The 16,630-nt window shown below is 50.3% G+C and overlaps 1 protein-coding gene across 1 annotated transcript in view; it reads left to right on the top strand.

Annotated features, from left to right (window-relative positions):
* Positions 1-16,630, top strand: part of LOC106567246 (NMDA receptor synaptonuclear signaling and neuronal migration factor) — an 80,824-nt gene that overhangs the window by 38,909 nt on the left and 25,285 nt on the right. The window contains exons 8-12 of the mRNA XM_082974418.1: positions 823-906; positions 3,709-3,742; positions 6,738-6,808; positions 7,086-7,165; positions 7,412-7,514. Of these exons, the coding sequence (XP_082830544.1) occupies positions 823-906; positions 3,709-3,742; positions 6,738-6,808; positions 7,086-7,165; positions 7,412-7,514 (372 nt within the window). The remainder of the gene's footprint in view (positions 1-822; positions 907-3,708; positions 3,743-6,737; positions 6,809-7,085; positions 7,166-7,411; positions 7,515-16,630) is intronic.

Here is a 16,630-nt window from a genome sequence, read left to right as displayed (position 1 = left end):
CAGGATATGAATGAAAATGTGGTCTCATGTACTCAAAAGACCTTATATAAATCATTGGGCTACTTTTTGATCCTTAACTTATTGAAATAAAGTGGAATTGAATTGAAGTGGAATTCTGTTTGATACCAGTACATACGCTGAGTGTACAAAACATTGGGAACATCTGCTCTTTCCATGACATAGACTGACCAGGTGAATCAAGGTGAAATCTATGATCATTGATGTCACTTGTTAAATCCACTTCAATCAGTAGAGATGAAGTAGAGGAGACAGGTTCAAGAAGGAGTTTTAAGCCTTGAGACAATTGAGACATGGATTGTGTATGTGTGCCATTCAGAGGGTGAATGGTCAAGACAAAATCTTTAAGTGTCTTTGAACAGGGTATGGTAGTAGGTGCCAGGCACACCGGTTTGAGTGTCAAGAACTGCAACGCTGCTGGGTTTTTCACGCTCAACAGATTCCTGTCTGTATCAAGAATGGTCCACCCCCCAAAGGACATCCAGCCAACTTGACACAACTGTGAGAAGCATTGGAGTCAACATGCGCCAGCATCCCTGTGGAATGCTTATGACAACTTGTAGAGTCCATTCCCCGATGAATTGAGGCTGTTCTGAGTGCAAACGGGGTGCAACTCAATATTAGGAAGGTGTTCCTAATGTTTTATACACTCAGTGTACAATGCATCTTGGCTATGCAGACAGACTAATGTGAATAATGAATGTTCAGGTCCCAACAGGCATTGGTTGACAGACAGAACATAACAGAGTGAATGGGACACTCCTTTCTCTTCTTCTCTCTTCTTTTTCCATCTCTCACTCTCAGCTGATCTCCTCCAAAGTCCCCAAGGCAGAGTACGTTCCCACCATCATCCGCAGGAATGACCCCTCAATCATCCCCATCCTCTATGTGAGTGGCTTTCTCTCACACACACACCGTCACCCTGTTCTCTATGTGTCTGTATGCACAGGTGATAAATCAGTTATCATTGTCACGGATGTTTAAAGGATCGGACCAACGCGCAGCATGGTTGTAGTTCCACATCTTTTTATTTATAGTGAAACGTAGAAATACACCAAATACTAGAAATACAAAAAACAACAAACCGTGACGCAAAGAGGAAAACACACTACTCAAAATTAACAACCCACAAACCCAAAAGGAAAAACCCCCTACTTAAATATGATCTCCAATCAGAGGCAGCGAGGACCAGCTGCCTCCAATTGGAGATCAACCCAAAAACAACAGCATAGAAATAGAAAACCTAGAACACAAAACCTAGAAATAGAAAACAAGAAAACCAACCAAACACCCCCTGTCATGCCCTGACCACTCTACTATAGAAAATGACCTCTTACAAGGGTCAGGACGTGACAGTACCCCCCCCCAAAGGTGCAGAGCCCGACTGCACACAAAAAATATAAAAAAATAACCACAAAAACACAAGGGGAGGGTAGGGAGGGTGACAAACGTCTATGGCGGCTCTGGTGCTAAACCCAGAACCTTCCTATCCCTCCGATCCTCCAGCAACGGAGTTGGCTCCGGCTCCGGGCGTAACCCCCGTTCCGCCCACAGATCCCTCCGCTTCTGTAACACCGACCTGTGGATCATTATTAGAAGAATCTGACTGCAGATCATTACCGGAAGCTCTGTGCTGCAGACTGCCGCTGGAGGATCTAGGCTGCAGACCGCCGCTGGAGGATCCGGGCTGCTGGCCGCCGCTGGAGGATCCGGGCTGCTGGCCGCCGCTGGAGGATCCGGGCTGCTGGCCGCCGCTGGAGGATCCGGGCTGCTGGCCGCCGCTGGAGGATCCGGGCTGCTGGCCGCCGCTGGAGGATCCGGGCTGCTGGCCGCCCCTGAAGGTTCCGGGCTGCTGGCCGCCGCTGAAGGTTCCGGGCTGCTGGCCGCCGCTGAAGGCTCGGGCTGCTGGCCGCCGCTGAAGGCTCCGGGTTGCGGACCGCCGTTGAAGGCTCAGGGCTGCGGACCGCCGCTGAAGGCTCAGGGCTGCGGACCACCGCTGAAGGCTCCGACTGCGGACCGCCGCTGAAGGCTCCGACTGCGGACCGCCGCTGCAGGCTCCGGGCTGAGGAGCGTCGCTGGAGGCTCCGGCCTGGGAGGCGTCGCTGGAGGCTCCGGACTGAGGAGCGTGGCTGGAGGCTCCGAACTGAGGAGCGTCGCTGGAGGCTCCGGGCTGAGGGCCGTCTCAGTAGGTTCTGGACAGTAGGCCGTCTCAGTAGGTTCTGGACTTTAGGCCGTCTCAGTAGGTTCCGGACGGGGAACTGTCCCCGGAAGCTCTGGATGGGGAACTGTCGCCGGAAGCTCTGGACGGGGAACTGTCACCGGAAGCTCTGGACGGGGAACTGTAGCCAGAAGCTCTGGACTGGGAATGTGAACTGGAATCCTGATGCGTGGTACTGGCATGGGTGGCGCCAGACTGGTAACCCCCACCTCAGGACGAATGCAGGGACCAGGAACAGGACACTCCGGACTTTGCATGCGTACTGGAGGTCGGATGCGTGGAACTGGCTTAGGTGGCGCCAGAAGGGTAACACGCACCTCAGGACGAATGCAGGAAGCAGGAACAGGACACTCCGAACTGGACATGCGCACTGGAGGTCTGATGCGTGGAACTGGCTTAGGTGGCGTCAGACTGGTAACACGCACCTCAGGACGAGTGCAGGGAGCAGGACGTACCGGCCTATGGAGGCGAACTGGAGACTGAGCATGCTGAGCAGGCCTACTCCTTTCTGGCTGAATGACCATCCTCGCCCTACACCGGTGAGGAGCTGGCACCGAGCGCACCGGGCTGTGAATGCGTATCGGCGATATATTGTGCATCACACCATAACCCATTGCTCGTTCATCCACTCGCTCCTCAGCACGCCCGCTCCGTAGTGCTCTTTCTGCCAGTACCTCTCTTCGGAATCTTGCGTCGAGCTCCGCGCTTGACTCCCTGACTGGCTCCTGTCTGCTCCACGGCTCTCTCCGATACGCATGGGAAGTCAGATCAGGTCTCCCCCCTGACGCTGCCAAACTCCCCGTATGTCCCCCCCCAACCAAAAAATTGGGGGCTGCCTCTCCGCCTTGCCTATTGGTGGATATAGCGCCTCGTAGTATCGTCGCTCCCTCTTTGCTTCTTCAATTTCCTCCTTCGGGCGTCAATACTCCCCAGCCTGCCTCCAAGGTCCTTTTCCATCCAAAATTTCCTCCAAAGTCCATTCCTCCAGCTGATCCCCACCACGCTGCTTGGTCCTTTTTTGGTGGGTTGTTCTGTCACAGATGTTTAAAGGATCGGACCAACGCGCAGCATGGTTGTAGTTCCACATCTTTTTATTTATAGTGAAACGTAGCAATACACCAAATACTAGAAATACAAAAAACAACAAACCGTGACGCAAAGAGGAAAACACACTACTCAAAATTAACAACCCACAAACCCAAAAGGAAAAACCCCCTACTTAAATATGATCTCCAATCAGAGGCAACGAGGACCAGCTGCCTCCAATTGGAGATCAACCCCCCAAAAAAACGTAGAAATAGAAAACCTATAACACAAAACCTAGAAATAGAAAACAAGAAAACCAACCAAACACCCCCTGTCATGCCCTGACCCCTCTACTATAGAAAATGACCTCTTACAAGGGTCAGGACGTGACAATCATGTATAATACTCAGTGAAGGATATTGACTTTATAATCTCTGTATCTCCAGGACCATGAACATGCTACGTTTGATGATATCCTCGGTAGGTAAACTGCCCTCTATGTGACTTTGTCTGTTAGTTCTGTTAAAACCTTCATCCCAAATGGCACTATATTCCCTATATAGCGCACTACTTTTGACCAGTCCTAGAGACCCTGATCAAAATTAGTGTACTCTTTTATTGTTTTATTTTATTGAACCTTTATTTAACTCGGCAAGCCAGTTAAGAACATATTCTTATTTACAATGACGACCTACCCCGGGAAAAACCTAACCCAGGACGAAGCTGGGCCAATTGTGCGCCCCCCTATGGGACTCCCAATCCCGGCCGGTTGTGGTATAGCCTGGATTCGAACCAGGGTCTGTAGTGACACCTCTAGCACTGAGATGCATTAACTTAGCTGCTGGGCCACTCAGGAGTAGTGTGCCATTTGGGATGCAGACCATGTTTGTAGAGTGAGACACATTATGCAGTGAGATAATGCAGTGTTCCATATTGCTGTCTTTTAGTGTGGGGAAATCTATTTTTACTGTACTGCTTGTTGCTCTCATTCTAACCCCTCTCCTTTTCTCTCTCTTTCTCTCTCTCTAACCCCTCTCTTTTTCTCTCTCTTTCTCTCTCTCTAACCCCTCTCTCTCTTTCTCTCATTCTAACCCCTCTCTTTTTCTCTCTCTTTCTCTCATTCTAATCCCTCTCTTTCTCTCTCTCTAACCCCTCTCTCTCTCTTTCTCTCTCTCTAACCCCTCTCTGTTTCTCTCTCTCTAAACCCTCTCTCTCTAACCCCTCTCTCTGTCTATCTAACCCCTCTCCGTTTCTTTCTCTCTAAACCCTCTCTCTCTCTTTCTCTCTAACCCCTCTCTGTTTCTCTCTCTAACCCCTCTCTTTTTCTCTCTCTTTCTCTCTCTCTTTCTCTCATTCTAACCCCTCTTTTTTCTCTCTCTTTCTCTCATTCTAACCCCTCTCTTTTTCTCTTTCTTTCTCTCTCTCTAACCCCTCTCTCTCTCTAACCCCTCTCTCTCTCTTTCTCTCATTCTAACCCCTCTCTTTTTCTCTCTCTTTCTCTCATTCTAATCCCTCTCTTTCTCTCTCTCTAACCCCTCTCTCTCTCTCTTTCTCTCTCTCTAACCCCTCTCTGTTTCTCTCTCTCTAAACCCTCTCTCTCTCTAACCCCTCTCTCTGTCTATCTAACCCCTCTCCGTTTCTTTCTCTCTAAACCCTCTCTCTCTCTTTCTCTCTCTAACCACTCTCTCTCTAACCCCTCTCTCTGTCTATCTAACCCCTCTCCGTTTCTTTCTCTCTAAACCCTCTCTCTCTCTTTCTCTCTCTAACCACTCTCTCTCTAACCCCTCTCTGTTTCTCTCTCTCTCTAACCCCTCTCTCTCTCTATCTAACCCCTCTCTGTTTCTTTCTCTCTAAACCCTCTCTCTCTCTTTCTCTCTCTAACCACTCTCTCTCTAACCCCTCTCTCTCTCTATCTAACCCCTCTCCGTTTCTCTCTCTCTAAACCCTCTCTCTCTCTAACCCCTCTCTGTTTCTCTCTCTAACCCCTCTCTTTTTCTCTCTCTTTCTCTCTCTCTTTCTCTCTATCTAACCCCTCTCTGTTTCTCTCTCTAACCCCTCTCTTTTTCTCTCTCTTTCTCTCTCTCTTTCTCTCATTCTAACCCCTCTTTTTTCTCTCTCTTTCTCTCATTCTAACCCCTCTTTTTTCTCTCTCTTTCTCTCATTCTAACCCCTCTCTTTTTCTCTTTCTTTCTCTCTCTCTAACCCCTCTCTCTCTCTAACCCCTCTCTCTCTCTTTCTCTCATTCTAACCCCTCTCTTTTTCTCTCTCTTTCTCTCTCTCTACCCCCCCTCTGCCTCTTTCTCTCATTCTAACACCTCTCTTTTCTCTCTTTTTCTCTCTTTTTCTCTCTCTCTCTAACCCCTCTCTCTTTCTCTCTATCTAACCCCTCTCCGTTTCTCTCTCTCTAAACCCTCTCTCTCTAACCCCTCTCTCTCTCTATCTAACCCCTCTCCGTTTCTTTCTCTCTAAACCCTCTCTCTCTCTTTCTCTCTCTAACCACTCTCTCTCTAACCCCTCTCTGTTTCTGTCTCTCTCTAACCCCTCTATCTTTCTTTCTCTCTAACCCCTCTCTGTTTCTCTCTCTCTAAACCCTCTCTCTCTCTAACCCCTCTCTCTCTCTTTCTCTCTCTCTAACCCCTCTCTGTTTCTCTCTCTCTAAACCCTCTCTCTCTAACCCCTCTCTCTGTCTATCTAACCCCTCTCCGTTTCTTTCTCTCTAAACCCTCTCTCTCTCTTTCTCTCTAACCCCTCTCTGTTTCTCTCTCTAACCCCTCTCTTTTTCTCTCTCTTTCTCTCTCTCTTTCTCTCATTCTAACCCCTCTTTTTTCTCTCTCTTTCTCTCATTCTAACCCCTCTCTTTTTCTCTTTCTTTCTCTCTCTCTAACCCCTCTCTCTCTCTAACCCCTCTCTCTCTCTTTCTCTCATTCTAACCCCTCTCTTTTTCTCTCTTTTTCTCTCTCTCTCTAACCCCTCTCTGTTTCTCTCTCTCTAACCCCTCTCTCTCTCTCTAACCCCTCTCTGTTTCTCTCTCTCTAACCCCTCTCCTTTTCTCTCTCTTTCTCTCTCTCTAACCCATCTTGTTCTCTCTCTTTCTCTCTCTTTAACCCCTCTCTTTTTCTCTGTCTCTAACTTTTCTCTCTCTCTTTCTCTCATTCTAACCCCTCTGTTTTCTCTCTTTTTCTCTCTCTCTAACCCCTCTCTCTTTCTCTCTCTAAACCCTCTCTCTCTCTTTCTCTCTCTCTAACCCCTCTGTTTCTCTCACTCTAACCCCTCTCTCTTTCTCTCTCTAACCCCTCTCTCTCTCTCTAACCCCTAACTCTCTCACCCCTCTTTGTTTCTCTCTCTAACCCCTCTCTCTTTCTCTCTCTAACCCCTCTCTCTCTCTAACCCCTCTCTCTCTCACCCCTCTTTGTTTCTCTCTCTAACCCCTCTTTGTTTCTCTCTCTAACCCCTCTCTGTTTCTCTCTCTTCACAGAGGAGATTGACAAGAAGCTAACAGCCTATAGGAGAGGCAGCAGAATCTGGAGGATGCTCATCTTCTGTCAGGTGAAACAGGGAGACAGTAGAGAGAGAAAGAAAGGGGGAGAGAGAGAGATGACAATGATTATGAAAGAACAAAAGAAAATGTGTTTTAGGCTGAATGCTGTAATTCCCAGTGAACAGATAGATGACACCTCAATTAGTGACATAACTCTGGAGGTCGAGGGGATAATTGTGTTTTTCTCTCAATGGGATCCTGCTGTGTTATGTGAGGGCCAAGTAGTGGTGTTGGTTATATTCTTGGCTGGGAACTTGAAAAGCGACATCTCTGTGGGGTTCTTAGGGAGGTCCAGGGCATCTGTACCTGTTGAAGAATAAAGTGGCCACATTCGCCAAGGTGGAGAAAGAGGAGGACATGAGTCAGTGAGTGTCATCAGTCTTACTCTTCATACAGCAGCCATACTTCTTACACCTGGGTGTGTCCCAAATGGCACATGGCACTACTTTTGACCAAAGCCTTATGGGCCCTATGGGCCCTGGTGAAAAGTAGTGCACTACATAGGGAATAGGGTACCATTTGGGATGCAAGCACACAGTTCCTGTCTCTGTGTTAGTACTGTTAGAGTAGCAGTATTGTTGTAAGTGAACTATGTTGTCCTCCTACAACAGGTTCTGGAGGAGGCTGAGTCGGTTTATGAGCAAAGTGAACCCTGAACCCAACCTCATCCACATTATGGGCTGCTACGTCCTGGGAAACCCCAATGGAGAGAAGGTACACTACATCTCTCACATGCTAAAACACACATACACACACACACAGACACACACACACACACACAGACACACACACACACACACACACACACACACACACACACACACACACACACACACACACACACACACACACACACACACACACACACACACACACACACACTCCTTACTTTATGTGACTCATTATGGTGCCTTGCTAATATATGGAGACATTTCAGAATCACTGTCTTTCTTTCTCTCCCTCCTCTCTCTCTACTTCTCTCCCTCCTCTCTCTCTACTTCTCTCCCTCCTCTCTCTCCTCTCTCTCTACTTCTCTCCCTCCTCTCTCTCTACTTCTCTCCCTCCTCTCTCTACTTCTCTCCCTCTCTCTCACTCTTCTCTCCCTCCTCTCTCTCTACTTCTCTCCCTCCTCTCTCTCTTCTCTCCTCCTCTCTCTCTACTTCTCTCCCTCCTCTCTCCCTCTCTCTCTACTTCTCTCCCCCCTCTCTCTACTTCTCTCCCTCTCTCTCTACTTCTCTCCCTCCCTCTCTCTACTTCTCTCCCTCCTCTCCACTTCTCTCCTCCTCTCTCTCTACTTCTCTCCCTCCTCTCTCTCTACTTCTCTCCCTCCTCTCTCTCTACTTCTCTCCCTCCTCTCTCTACTTCTCTCCCTCCTCTCTCTCTACTTCTCTCCCTCCTCTCTCTCTACTTCTCTCCCTCCTCTCTCTCTACTTCTCTCCCTCCTCTCTCTCTACTTCTCTCCCTCCTCTCTCTCTACTTCTCTCCCTCCTCTCTCTCTACTTCTCTCCCTCCTCCTCTCTCTACTTCTCTCCCTCCTCTATCTCTACTTCTCTCCCTCCTCTCTCTCTACTTCTCTCCCTACTCTCTCTCTACTTCTCTCCCTCCTCTTTCTACTTCTCTCCCTCCTCTTTCTACTTCTCTCCCTCCTCTCTCTCTACTTCTCTCCCTCCTCTCTCTCTACTTCTCTCCCTCCTCTCTCTCTACTTCTCTCCCTCCTCTCTCTCTACTTCTCTCCCTCCTCTCTCTCTACTTCTCTCCCTCCTCTCTCTCTACTTCTCTCCCTCCTCTCTCTCTACTTCTCTCCCTCCTCTCTCTCTACTTCTCTCCCTCCTCTCTCTCTACTTCTCTCCCTCCTCTCTCTCTACTTCTCTCCCTCCTCTCTCTCTACTTCTCTCCCTCCTCTCTCTCTACTTCTCTCCCTCCTCTCTCTCTACTTCTCTCCCTCCTCTCTCTCTACTTCTCTCCCTCCTCTATCTCTACTTCTCTCCCTCCTCTCTCTCTATCCTCTCTCTCTCTACTTCTCTCCTCCTCTTCTACTTCTCTCCCTCCTCTTTCTACTTCTCTCCCTCCTCTCTCTCTACTTCTCTCCCTCCTCTCTCTCTACTTCTCTCCCTCCTCTCTCTCTACTTCTCTCCCTCCTCTCTCTCTACTTCTCTCCCTCCTCTCTCTCTACTTCTCTCCCTCTCTCTCTCTACTTCTCTCCCTCCCTCTCTCTACTTCTCTCCCTCCTCTCTCTCTACTTCTCTCCCTCCTCTCTCTCTACTTCTCTCCCTCCTCTCTCTCTACTTCTCTCCCTCCTCTCTCGCTACTTCTCTCCCTCCTCTCTCTCTACTTCTCTCCCTCCTCTCTCTCTACTTCTCTCCCTCTCTCTCTCTACTTCTCTCCCTCCTCTCTCTCTACTTCTCTCCCTCCTCTCTCTCTACTTCTCTCCCTCCTCTCTCTCTACTTCTCTCCCTCCTCTCTCTCTACTTCTCTCCCTCCTCTCTCCTACTTCTCTCCCTCCTCTCTCTCTACTTCTCTCCCTCCTCTCTCTCTACTTCTCTCCCTCCTCTCTCTACTTCTCTCCCTCCTCTCTCTCTACTTCTCTCCCTCCTCTCTCTCTACTTCTCTCCCTCCTCTCTCTACTTCTCTCCCTCCTCTCTCTCCTCCTCTCTCTCTACTTCTCTCCCTCCTCTCTCTCTACTTCTCTCCCTCCTCTCTCTCTACTTCTCTCCCTCCTCTCTCTCTACTTCTCTCCCTCCTCTCTCTCTACTTCTCTCCCTCCTCTCTCTCTACTTCTCTCCCTCCTCCTCTCTCTACTTCTCTCCCTCCTCTATCTCTACTTCTCTCCCTCCTCTCTCTCTACTTCTCTCCCTCCTCTTTCTACTTCTCTCCCTCCTCTTTCTACTTCTCTCCCTCCTCTCTCTCTACTTCTCTCCCTCCTCTCTCTCTACTTCTCTCCCTCCTCTCTCTCTACTTCTCTCCCTCCTCTCTCTCTACTTCTCTCCCTCCTCTCTCTCTACTTCTCTCCCTCCTCTCTCTCTACTTCTCTCCCTCCTCTCTCTACTTCTCTCCCTCCTCTCTCTCTACTTCTCTCCCTCCTCTCTCTCTACTTCTCTCCCTCCTCTCTCTACTTCTCTCCCTCCTCTCTCTCTACTTCTCTCCCTCCTCTCTCTACTTCTCTCCCTCCTCTCTCTACTTCTCTCCCTCCTCTCTCTCTACTTCTCTCCCTCCTCTCTCTACTTCTCTCCTCCTCTCTCTCTCTCTCCCTCCTCTCTCTCACTTCTCTCCCTCCTCTCTCTCTACTTCTCTCCCTCCTCTCTCTCTACTTCTCTCCCTCCTCTCTCTCTACTTCTCTCCCTCCTCTCTCTCTACTTCTCTCCCTCCTCTCTCTCTACTTCTCTCCCTCCTCTCTCTCTACTTCTCTCCCTCCTCTCTCTCTACTTCTCTCCCTCCTCTCTCTCTACTTCTCTCCCTCCTCTCTCTCTACTTCTCTCCCTCCTCTCTCTCTACTTCTCTCCCTCCTCTCTTCTACTTCTCTCCCTCCTCTCTTCTACTTCTCTCCCTCCTCTCTCTCTACTTCTCTCCCTCCTCTCTCTCTACTTCTCTCCCTCCTCTCTCTCTCTACTTCTCTCCCTCCTCTCTCTCTACTTCTCTCCCTCCTCTCTCTACTTCTCTCCCTCCTCTCTCTACTTCTCTCCTCCTCTCTCTCTACTTCTCTCCCTCTTCTCTCTCTACTTCTCTCCCTCCTCTCTCTCTACTTCTCTCCCTCCTCTATCTCTACTTCTCTCCCTCCTCTCTCTCTACTTCTCTCCCTCCTCTATCTCTACTTCTCTCCCTCCTCTCTCGCTACTTCTCTCCCTCCTCTCTCTCTACTTCTCTCCCTCCTCTTTCTACTTCTCTCCCTCCTCTCTCTCTACTTCTCTCCCTCCTCTCTCTCTACTTCTCTCCCTCCTCTCTCTCTACTTCTCTCCCTCCTCTCTCTACTTCTCTCCCTCCTCTCTCTCTACTTCTCTCCCTCCTCTATCTCTACTTCTCTCCCTCCTCTCTCTCTACTTCTCTCCCTCCTCTCTCTACTTCTCTCCCTCCTCTATCTCTACTTCTCTCCCTCCTCTCTCTCTACTTCTCTCCCTCCTCTATCTCTACTTCTCTCCCTCCTCTCTCTACTTCTCTCTCTCCTCTCTCTACTTCTCTCCCTCCTCTCTCTACTTCTCTCCCTCCTCTCTCTCTACTTCTCTCCCTCCTCTCTCTACTTCTCTCCCTCCTCTCTCTACTTCTCTCCCTCCTCTCTCTCTACTTCTCTCCCTCCTCTCTCTCTACTTCTCTCCCTCCTCTTTCTACTTCTCTCCCTCCTCTTTCTACTTCTCTCCCTCCTCTCTCTCTACTTCTCTCCCTCCTCTCTCTACTTCTCTCCCTCCTCTCTCTCTACTTCTCTCCCTCCTCTCTCTCTACTTCTCTCCCTCCTCTCTCTCTACTTCTCCCCCTCCTCTCTCTCTACTTCTCTCCCTCCTCTCTCTCTACTTCTCTCCCTCCTCCTCTCTCTACTTCTCTCCCTCCTCTCTCTCTACTTCTCTCCCTCCTCTCTCTCTACTTCTCTCCCTCCTCTCTCTCTACTTCTCTCCCTCCTCCTCTCTCTACTTCTCTCCCTCCTCTATCTCTACTTCTCTCCCTCCTCTCTCTCTACTTCTCTCCCTCCTCTCTCTCTACTTCTCTCCCTCCTCTTTCTACTTCTCTCCCTCCTCTTTCTACTTCTCTCCCTCCTCTCTCTCTACTTCTCTCCCTCCTCTCTCTACTTCTCTCCCTCCTCTCTCTCTACTTCTCTCCCTCCTCTCTCTCTACTTCTCTCCCTCCTCTCTCTCTACTTCTCTCCCTCCTCTCTCTCTACTTCTCTCCCTCCTCTCTCTCTACTTCTCTCCCTCCTCTCTCTCTACTTCTCTCCCTCCTCTCTCTACTTCTCTCCCTCCTCTCTCTCTACTTCTCTCCCTCCTCTCTCTCTACTTCTCTCCCTCCTCTCTCTCTACTTCTCTCCCTCCTCTCTCTCTACTTCTCTCCCTCCTCTCTCTCTACTTCTCTCCCTCCTCTCTCTCTACTTCTCTCCCTCCTTCTCTCTACTTCTCTCCCTCCTCTCTCTCTACTTCTCTCCCTCCTCTCTCTCTACTTCTCTCCCTCCTCTCTCTCTACTTCTCTCCCTCCTCTCTCTCTACTTCTCTCCCTCCTCTCTCTCTACTTCTCTCCCTCCTCTCTCTCTACTTCTCTCCCTCCTCTCTCTCTACTTCTCTCCCTCCTCTCTCTCTACTTCTCTCCCTCCTCTCTCTCTACTTCTCTCCCTCCTCTCTCTCTACTTCTCTCCCTCCTCTCTCTCTACTTCTCTCCCTCCTCTCTCTCTACTTCTCTCCCTCCTCTCTCTCTACTTCTCTCCCTCCTCTCTCTCTACTTCTCTCCCTCCTCTCTCTCTACTTCTCTCCCTCCTCTCTCTCTACTTCTCTCCCTCCTCTCTCTCTACTTCTCTCCCTCCTCTCTCTCTACTTCTCTCCCTCCTCTCTCTCTACTTCTCTCCCTCCTCTCTCCTACTTCTCTCCCTCCTCTCTCTCTACTTCTCTCCCTCCTCTCTCTCTACTTCTCTCCCTCCTCTCTCTCTACTTCTCTCCCTCCTCTCTCTCTACTTCTCTCCCTCCTCTCTCTCTACTTCTCTCCCTCCTCTCTCTCTACTTCTCTCCCTCCTCTCTTCTACTTCTCTCCCTCCTCTCTCTCTACTTCTCTCCCTCCTCTCTCTCTACTTCTCTCCCTCCTCTCTCTCTACTTCTCTCCCTCCTCTCTCTCTACTTCTCTCCCTCCTCTCTCTCTACTTCTCTCCCTCCTCTCTCTCTACTTCTCTCCCTCCTCTCTCTCTACTTCTCTCCCTCCTCTCTCTCTACTTCTCTCCCTCCTCTCTCTCTACTTCTCTCCCTCCTCTCTCTCTACTTCTCTCCCTCCTCTCTCTCTACTTCTCTCCCTCCTCTCTCTCTACTTCTCTCCCTCCTCTCTCTCTACTTCTCTCCCTCCTCTCTCTCTACTTCTCTCCCTCCTCTCTCTCTACTTCTCTCCCTCCTCTCTCTCTACTTCTCTCCCTCCTCTCTCTCTACTTCTCTCCCTCCTCTCTCTCTACTTCTCTCCCTCCTCTCTCTCTACTTCTCTCCCTCCTCTCTCTCTACTTCTCTCCCTCCTCTCTCTCTACTTCTCTCCCTCCTCTCTCTCTACTTCTCTCCCTCCTCTCTCTCTACTTCTCTCCCTCCTCTCTCTCTACTTCTCTCCCTCCTCTCTCTCTACTTCTCTCCCTCCTCTCTCTCTACTTCTCTCCCTCCTCTCTCTCTACTTCTCTCCCTCCTCTCTCTCTACTTCTCTCCCTCCTCTCTCTACTTCTCTCCCTCCTCTCTCTCTACTTCTCTCCCTCCTCTCTCTCTACTTCTCTCCCTCCTCTCTCTCTACTTCTCTCCCTCCTCTCTCTCTACTTCTCTCCCTCCTCTCTCTCTACTTCTCTCCCTCCTCTCTCTCTACTTCTCTCCCTCCTCCTCTCTCTACTTCTCTCCCTCCTCTCTCTCTACTTCTCTCCCTCCTCTCTCTCTACTTCTCTCCCTCCTCTCTCTCTACTTCTCTCCCTCCTCTCTCTCTACTTCTCTCCCTCCTCTCTCTCTACTTCTCTCCCTCCTCTCTCTCTACTTCTCTCCCTCCTCTCTCTCTACTTCTCTCCCTCCTCCTCTCTCTACTTCTCTCCCTCCTCTCTCTCTACTTCTCTCCCTCCTCTCTCTCTACTTCTCTCCCTCCTCTCTCTCTACTTCTCTCCCTCCTCTCTCTCTACTTCTCTCCCTCCTCTCTCTCTACTTCTCTCCCTCCTCTCTCTCTACTTCTCTCCCTCCTCTCTCTCTACTTCTCTCCCTCCTCTCTCTCTACTTCTCTCCCTCCTCTCTCTACTTCTCTCCCTCCTCTCTCTCTACTTCTCTCCCTCCTCCTCTCTCTACTTCTCTCCCTCCTCTCTCTCTACTTCTCTCCCTCCTCTCTCTCTACTTTCTCTCCCTCCTCTCTCTCTACTTCTCTCCCTCCTCTCTCTCTACTTCTCTCCCTCCTCTCTCTCTACTTCTCTCCCTCCTCTCTCTCTACTTCTCTCCCTCCTCTCTCTCTACTTCTCTCCCTCCTCTCTCTCTACTTCTCTCCCTCCTCTCTCTCTACTTCTCTCCCTCCTCTCTCTCTACTTCTCTCCCTCCTCTCTCTCTACTTCTCTCCCTCCTCTCTCTCTACTTCTCTCCCTCCTCTCTCTCTACTTCTCTCCCTCCTCTCTCTCTACTTCTCTCCCTCCTCTCTCTCTACTTCTCTCCCTCCTCTCTCTCTACTTCTCTCCCTCCTCTCTCTCTACTTCTCTCCCTCCTCTCTCTCTACTTCTCTCCCTCCTCTCTCTCTACTTCTCTCCCTCCTCTCTCTCTACCTCTCTCCCTCCTCTCTCGCTACTTCTCTCCCTCCTCTCTCTCTACTTCTCTCCCTCCTCTCTCTCTACTTCTCTCCCTCCTCTCTCTCTACTTCTCTCCCTCCTCTCTCTCTACTTCTCTCCCTCCTCTCTCTCTACTTCTCTCCCTCCTCTCTCTCTACTTCTCTCCCTCCTCTCTCTCTACTTCTCTCCCTCCTCTCTCTACTTCTCTCCCTCCTCTCTCTCTACTTCTCTCCCTCCTCTCTCTCTACTTCTCTCCCTCCTCTCTCTCTACTTCTCTCCCTCCTCTCTCTCTACTTCTCTCCCTCCTCTCTCTCTACTTCTCTCCCTCCTCTCTCTCTACTTCTCTCCCTCCTCTCTTCTACTTCTCTCCCTCCTCTCTCTCTACTTCTCTCCCTCCTCTCTCTCTACTTCTCTCCCTCCTCTCTCTCTACTTCTCTCCCTCCTCTCTCTCTACTTCTCTCCCTCCTCTCTCTCTACTTCTCTCCCTCCTCTCTCTCTACTTCTCTCCCTCCTCTCTCTCTACTTCTCTCCCTCCTCTCTCTCTACTTCTCTCCCTCCTCTCTCTCTACTTCTCTCCCTCCTCTCTCTCTACTTCTCTCCCTCCTCTCTCTCTACTTCTCTCCCTCCTCTCTCTCTACTTCTCTCCCTCCTCTCTCTCTACTTCTCTCCCTCCTCTCTCTCTACTTCTCTCCCTCCTCTCTCTCTACTTCTCTCCCTCCTCTCTCTCTACTTCTCTCCCTCCTCTCTCTACTTCTCTCCCTCCTCTCTCTCTACTTCTCTCCCTCCTCTCTCTCTACTTCTCTCCCTCCTCTCTCTCTACTTCTCTCCCTCCTCTCTCTACTTCTCTCCCCTCTCTCTACTTCTCTCCCTCCTCTCTCTACTTCTCTCCCTCCTCTCTCTCTACTTCTCTCCCTCCTCTCTCTCTACTTCTCTCCCTCCTCTCTCTACTTCTCTCCTCCTCTCTCTCTACTTCTCTCCCTCCTCTCTCTACTTCTCTCCCTCCTCTCTCTCTACTTCTCTCCCTCCTCTTCTCTACTTCTCTCCCTCCTCTCTCTCTACTTCTCTCCCTCCTCTCTCTACTTCTCTCCCTCCTCTCTCTCTACTTCTCTCCCTCCTCTCTCTCTACTTCTCTCCTCTCTCTCTCTCTCTACTTCTCTCCCTCCTCTCTCTCTACTTCTCTCCCTCCTCTCTCTCTACTTCTCTCCCTCCTCTCTCTCTACTTCTCTCCCTCCTCCTCTCTCTACTTCTCTCCCTCCTCTATCTCTACTTCTCTCCCTCCTCTCTCTCTACTTCTCTCCCTACTCTCTCTCTACTTCTCTCCCTCCTCTCTCTCTACTTCTCTCCCTCCTCTCTCTCTACTTCTCTCCCTCCTCTCTCTCTACTTCTCTCCCTCCTCTCTCTCTACTTCTCTCCCTCCTCTCTCTCTACTTCTCTCCCTCCTCTCTCTCTACTTCTCTCCCTCCTCTCTCTCTACTTCTCTCCCTCCTCTCTCTCTACTTCTCTCCCTCCTCTCTCTCTACTTCTCTCCCTCCTCTCTCTCTACTTCTCTCCCTCCTCCTCTCGCTACTTCTCTCCCTCCTCTCTCTCTACTTCTCTCCCTCCTCTCTCTCTACTTCTCTCCCTCCTCCTCTCTCTACTTCTCTCCCTCCTCTCTCTACTTCTCTCCCTCCTCTCTCTACTTCTCTCCCTCCTCTCTCTCCTCTCTCTCTACTTCTCTCCCTCCTCTCTCTCTACTTCTCTCCCTCCTCTCTCTCTACTTCTCTCCCTCCTCCTCTCTCTACTTCTCTCCCTCCTCTCTCTCTACTTCTCTCCCTCCTCTCTCTCTACTTCTCTCCCTCCTCTCTCTCTACTTCTCTCCCTCCTCTCTCTACTTCTCTCCCTCCTCTCTCTCTACTTCTCTCCTCCTCTCTACTTCTCTCCCTCCTCTCTCTACTTCTCTCCCTCCTCTCTCTCTACTTCTCTCCCTCCTCTCTCTCTACTTCTCTCCCTCCTCTCTCTCTACTTCTCTCCCTCCTCTCTCTCTACTTCTCTCCCTCCTCTCTCTCTACTTCTCTCCCTCCTCTCTCTCTACTTCTCTCCCTCCTCTCTCTCTACTTCTCTCCCTCCTCCTCTCTCTACTTCTCTCCCTCCTCTCTCTCTACTTCTCTCCCTCCTCTCTCTCTACTTCTCTCCCTCCTCTCTCTCTACTTCTCTCCCTCCTCCTCTCTCTACTTCTCTCCCTCCTCTCTCTCTACTTCTCTCCCTCCTCTCTCTCTACTTCTCTCCCTCCTCTCTCTCTACTTCTCTCCCTCCTCTCTCTACTTCTCTCCCTCCTCTCTCTACTTCTCTCCCTCCTCTCTCTCTACTTCTCTCCCTCCTCTCTCTCTCTACTTCTCTCCCTCCTCTCTCTCTA

The sequence above is a fragment of the Salmo salar genome, chromosome 01, assembly GCF_965601325.2.
Source record: "Salmo salar chromosome 01, fSalSal1, whole genome shotgun sequence".
NCBI lineage: Eukaryota > Metazoa > Chordata > Actinopteri > Salmoniformes > Salmonidae > Salmo > Salmo salar.
Note: the sequence above shows the minus strand (reverse complement) of the source record. Positions and strands in the feature narration are given on the sequence as shown.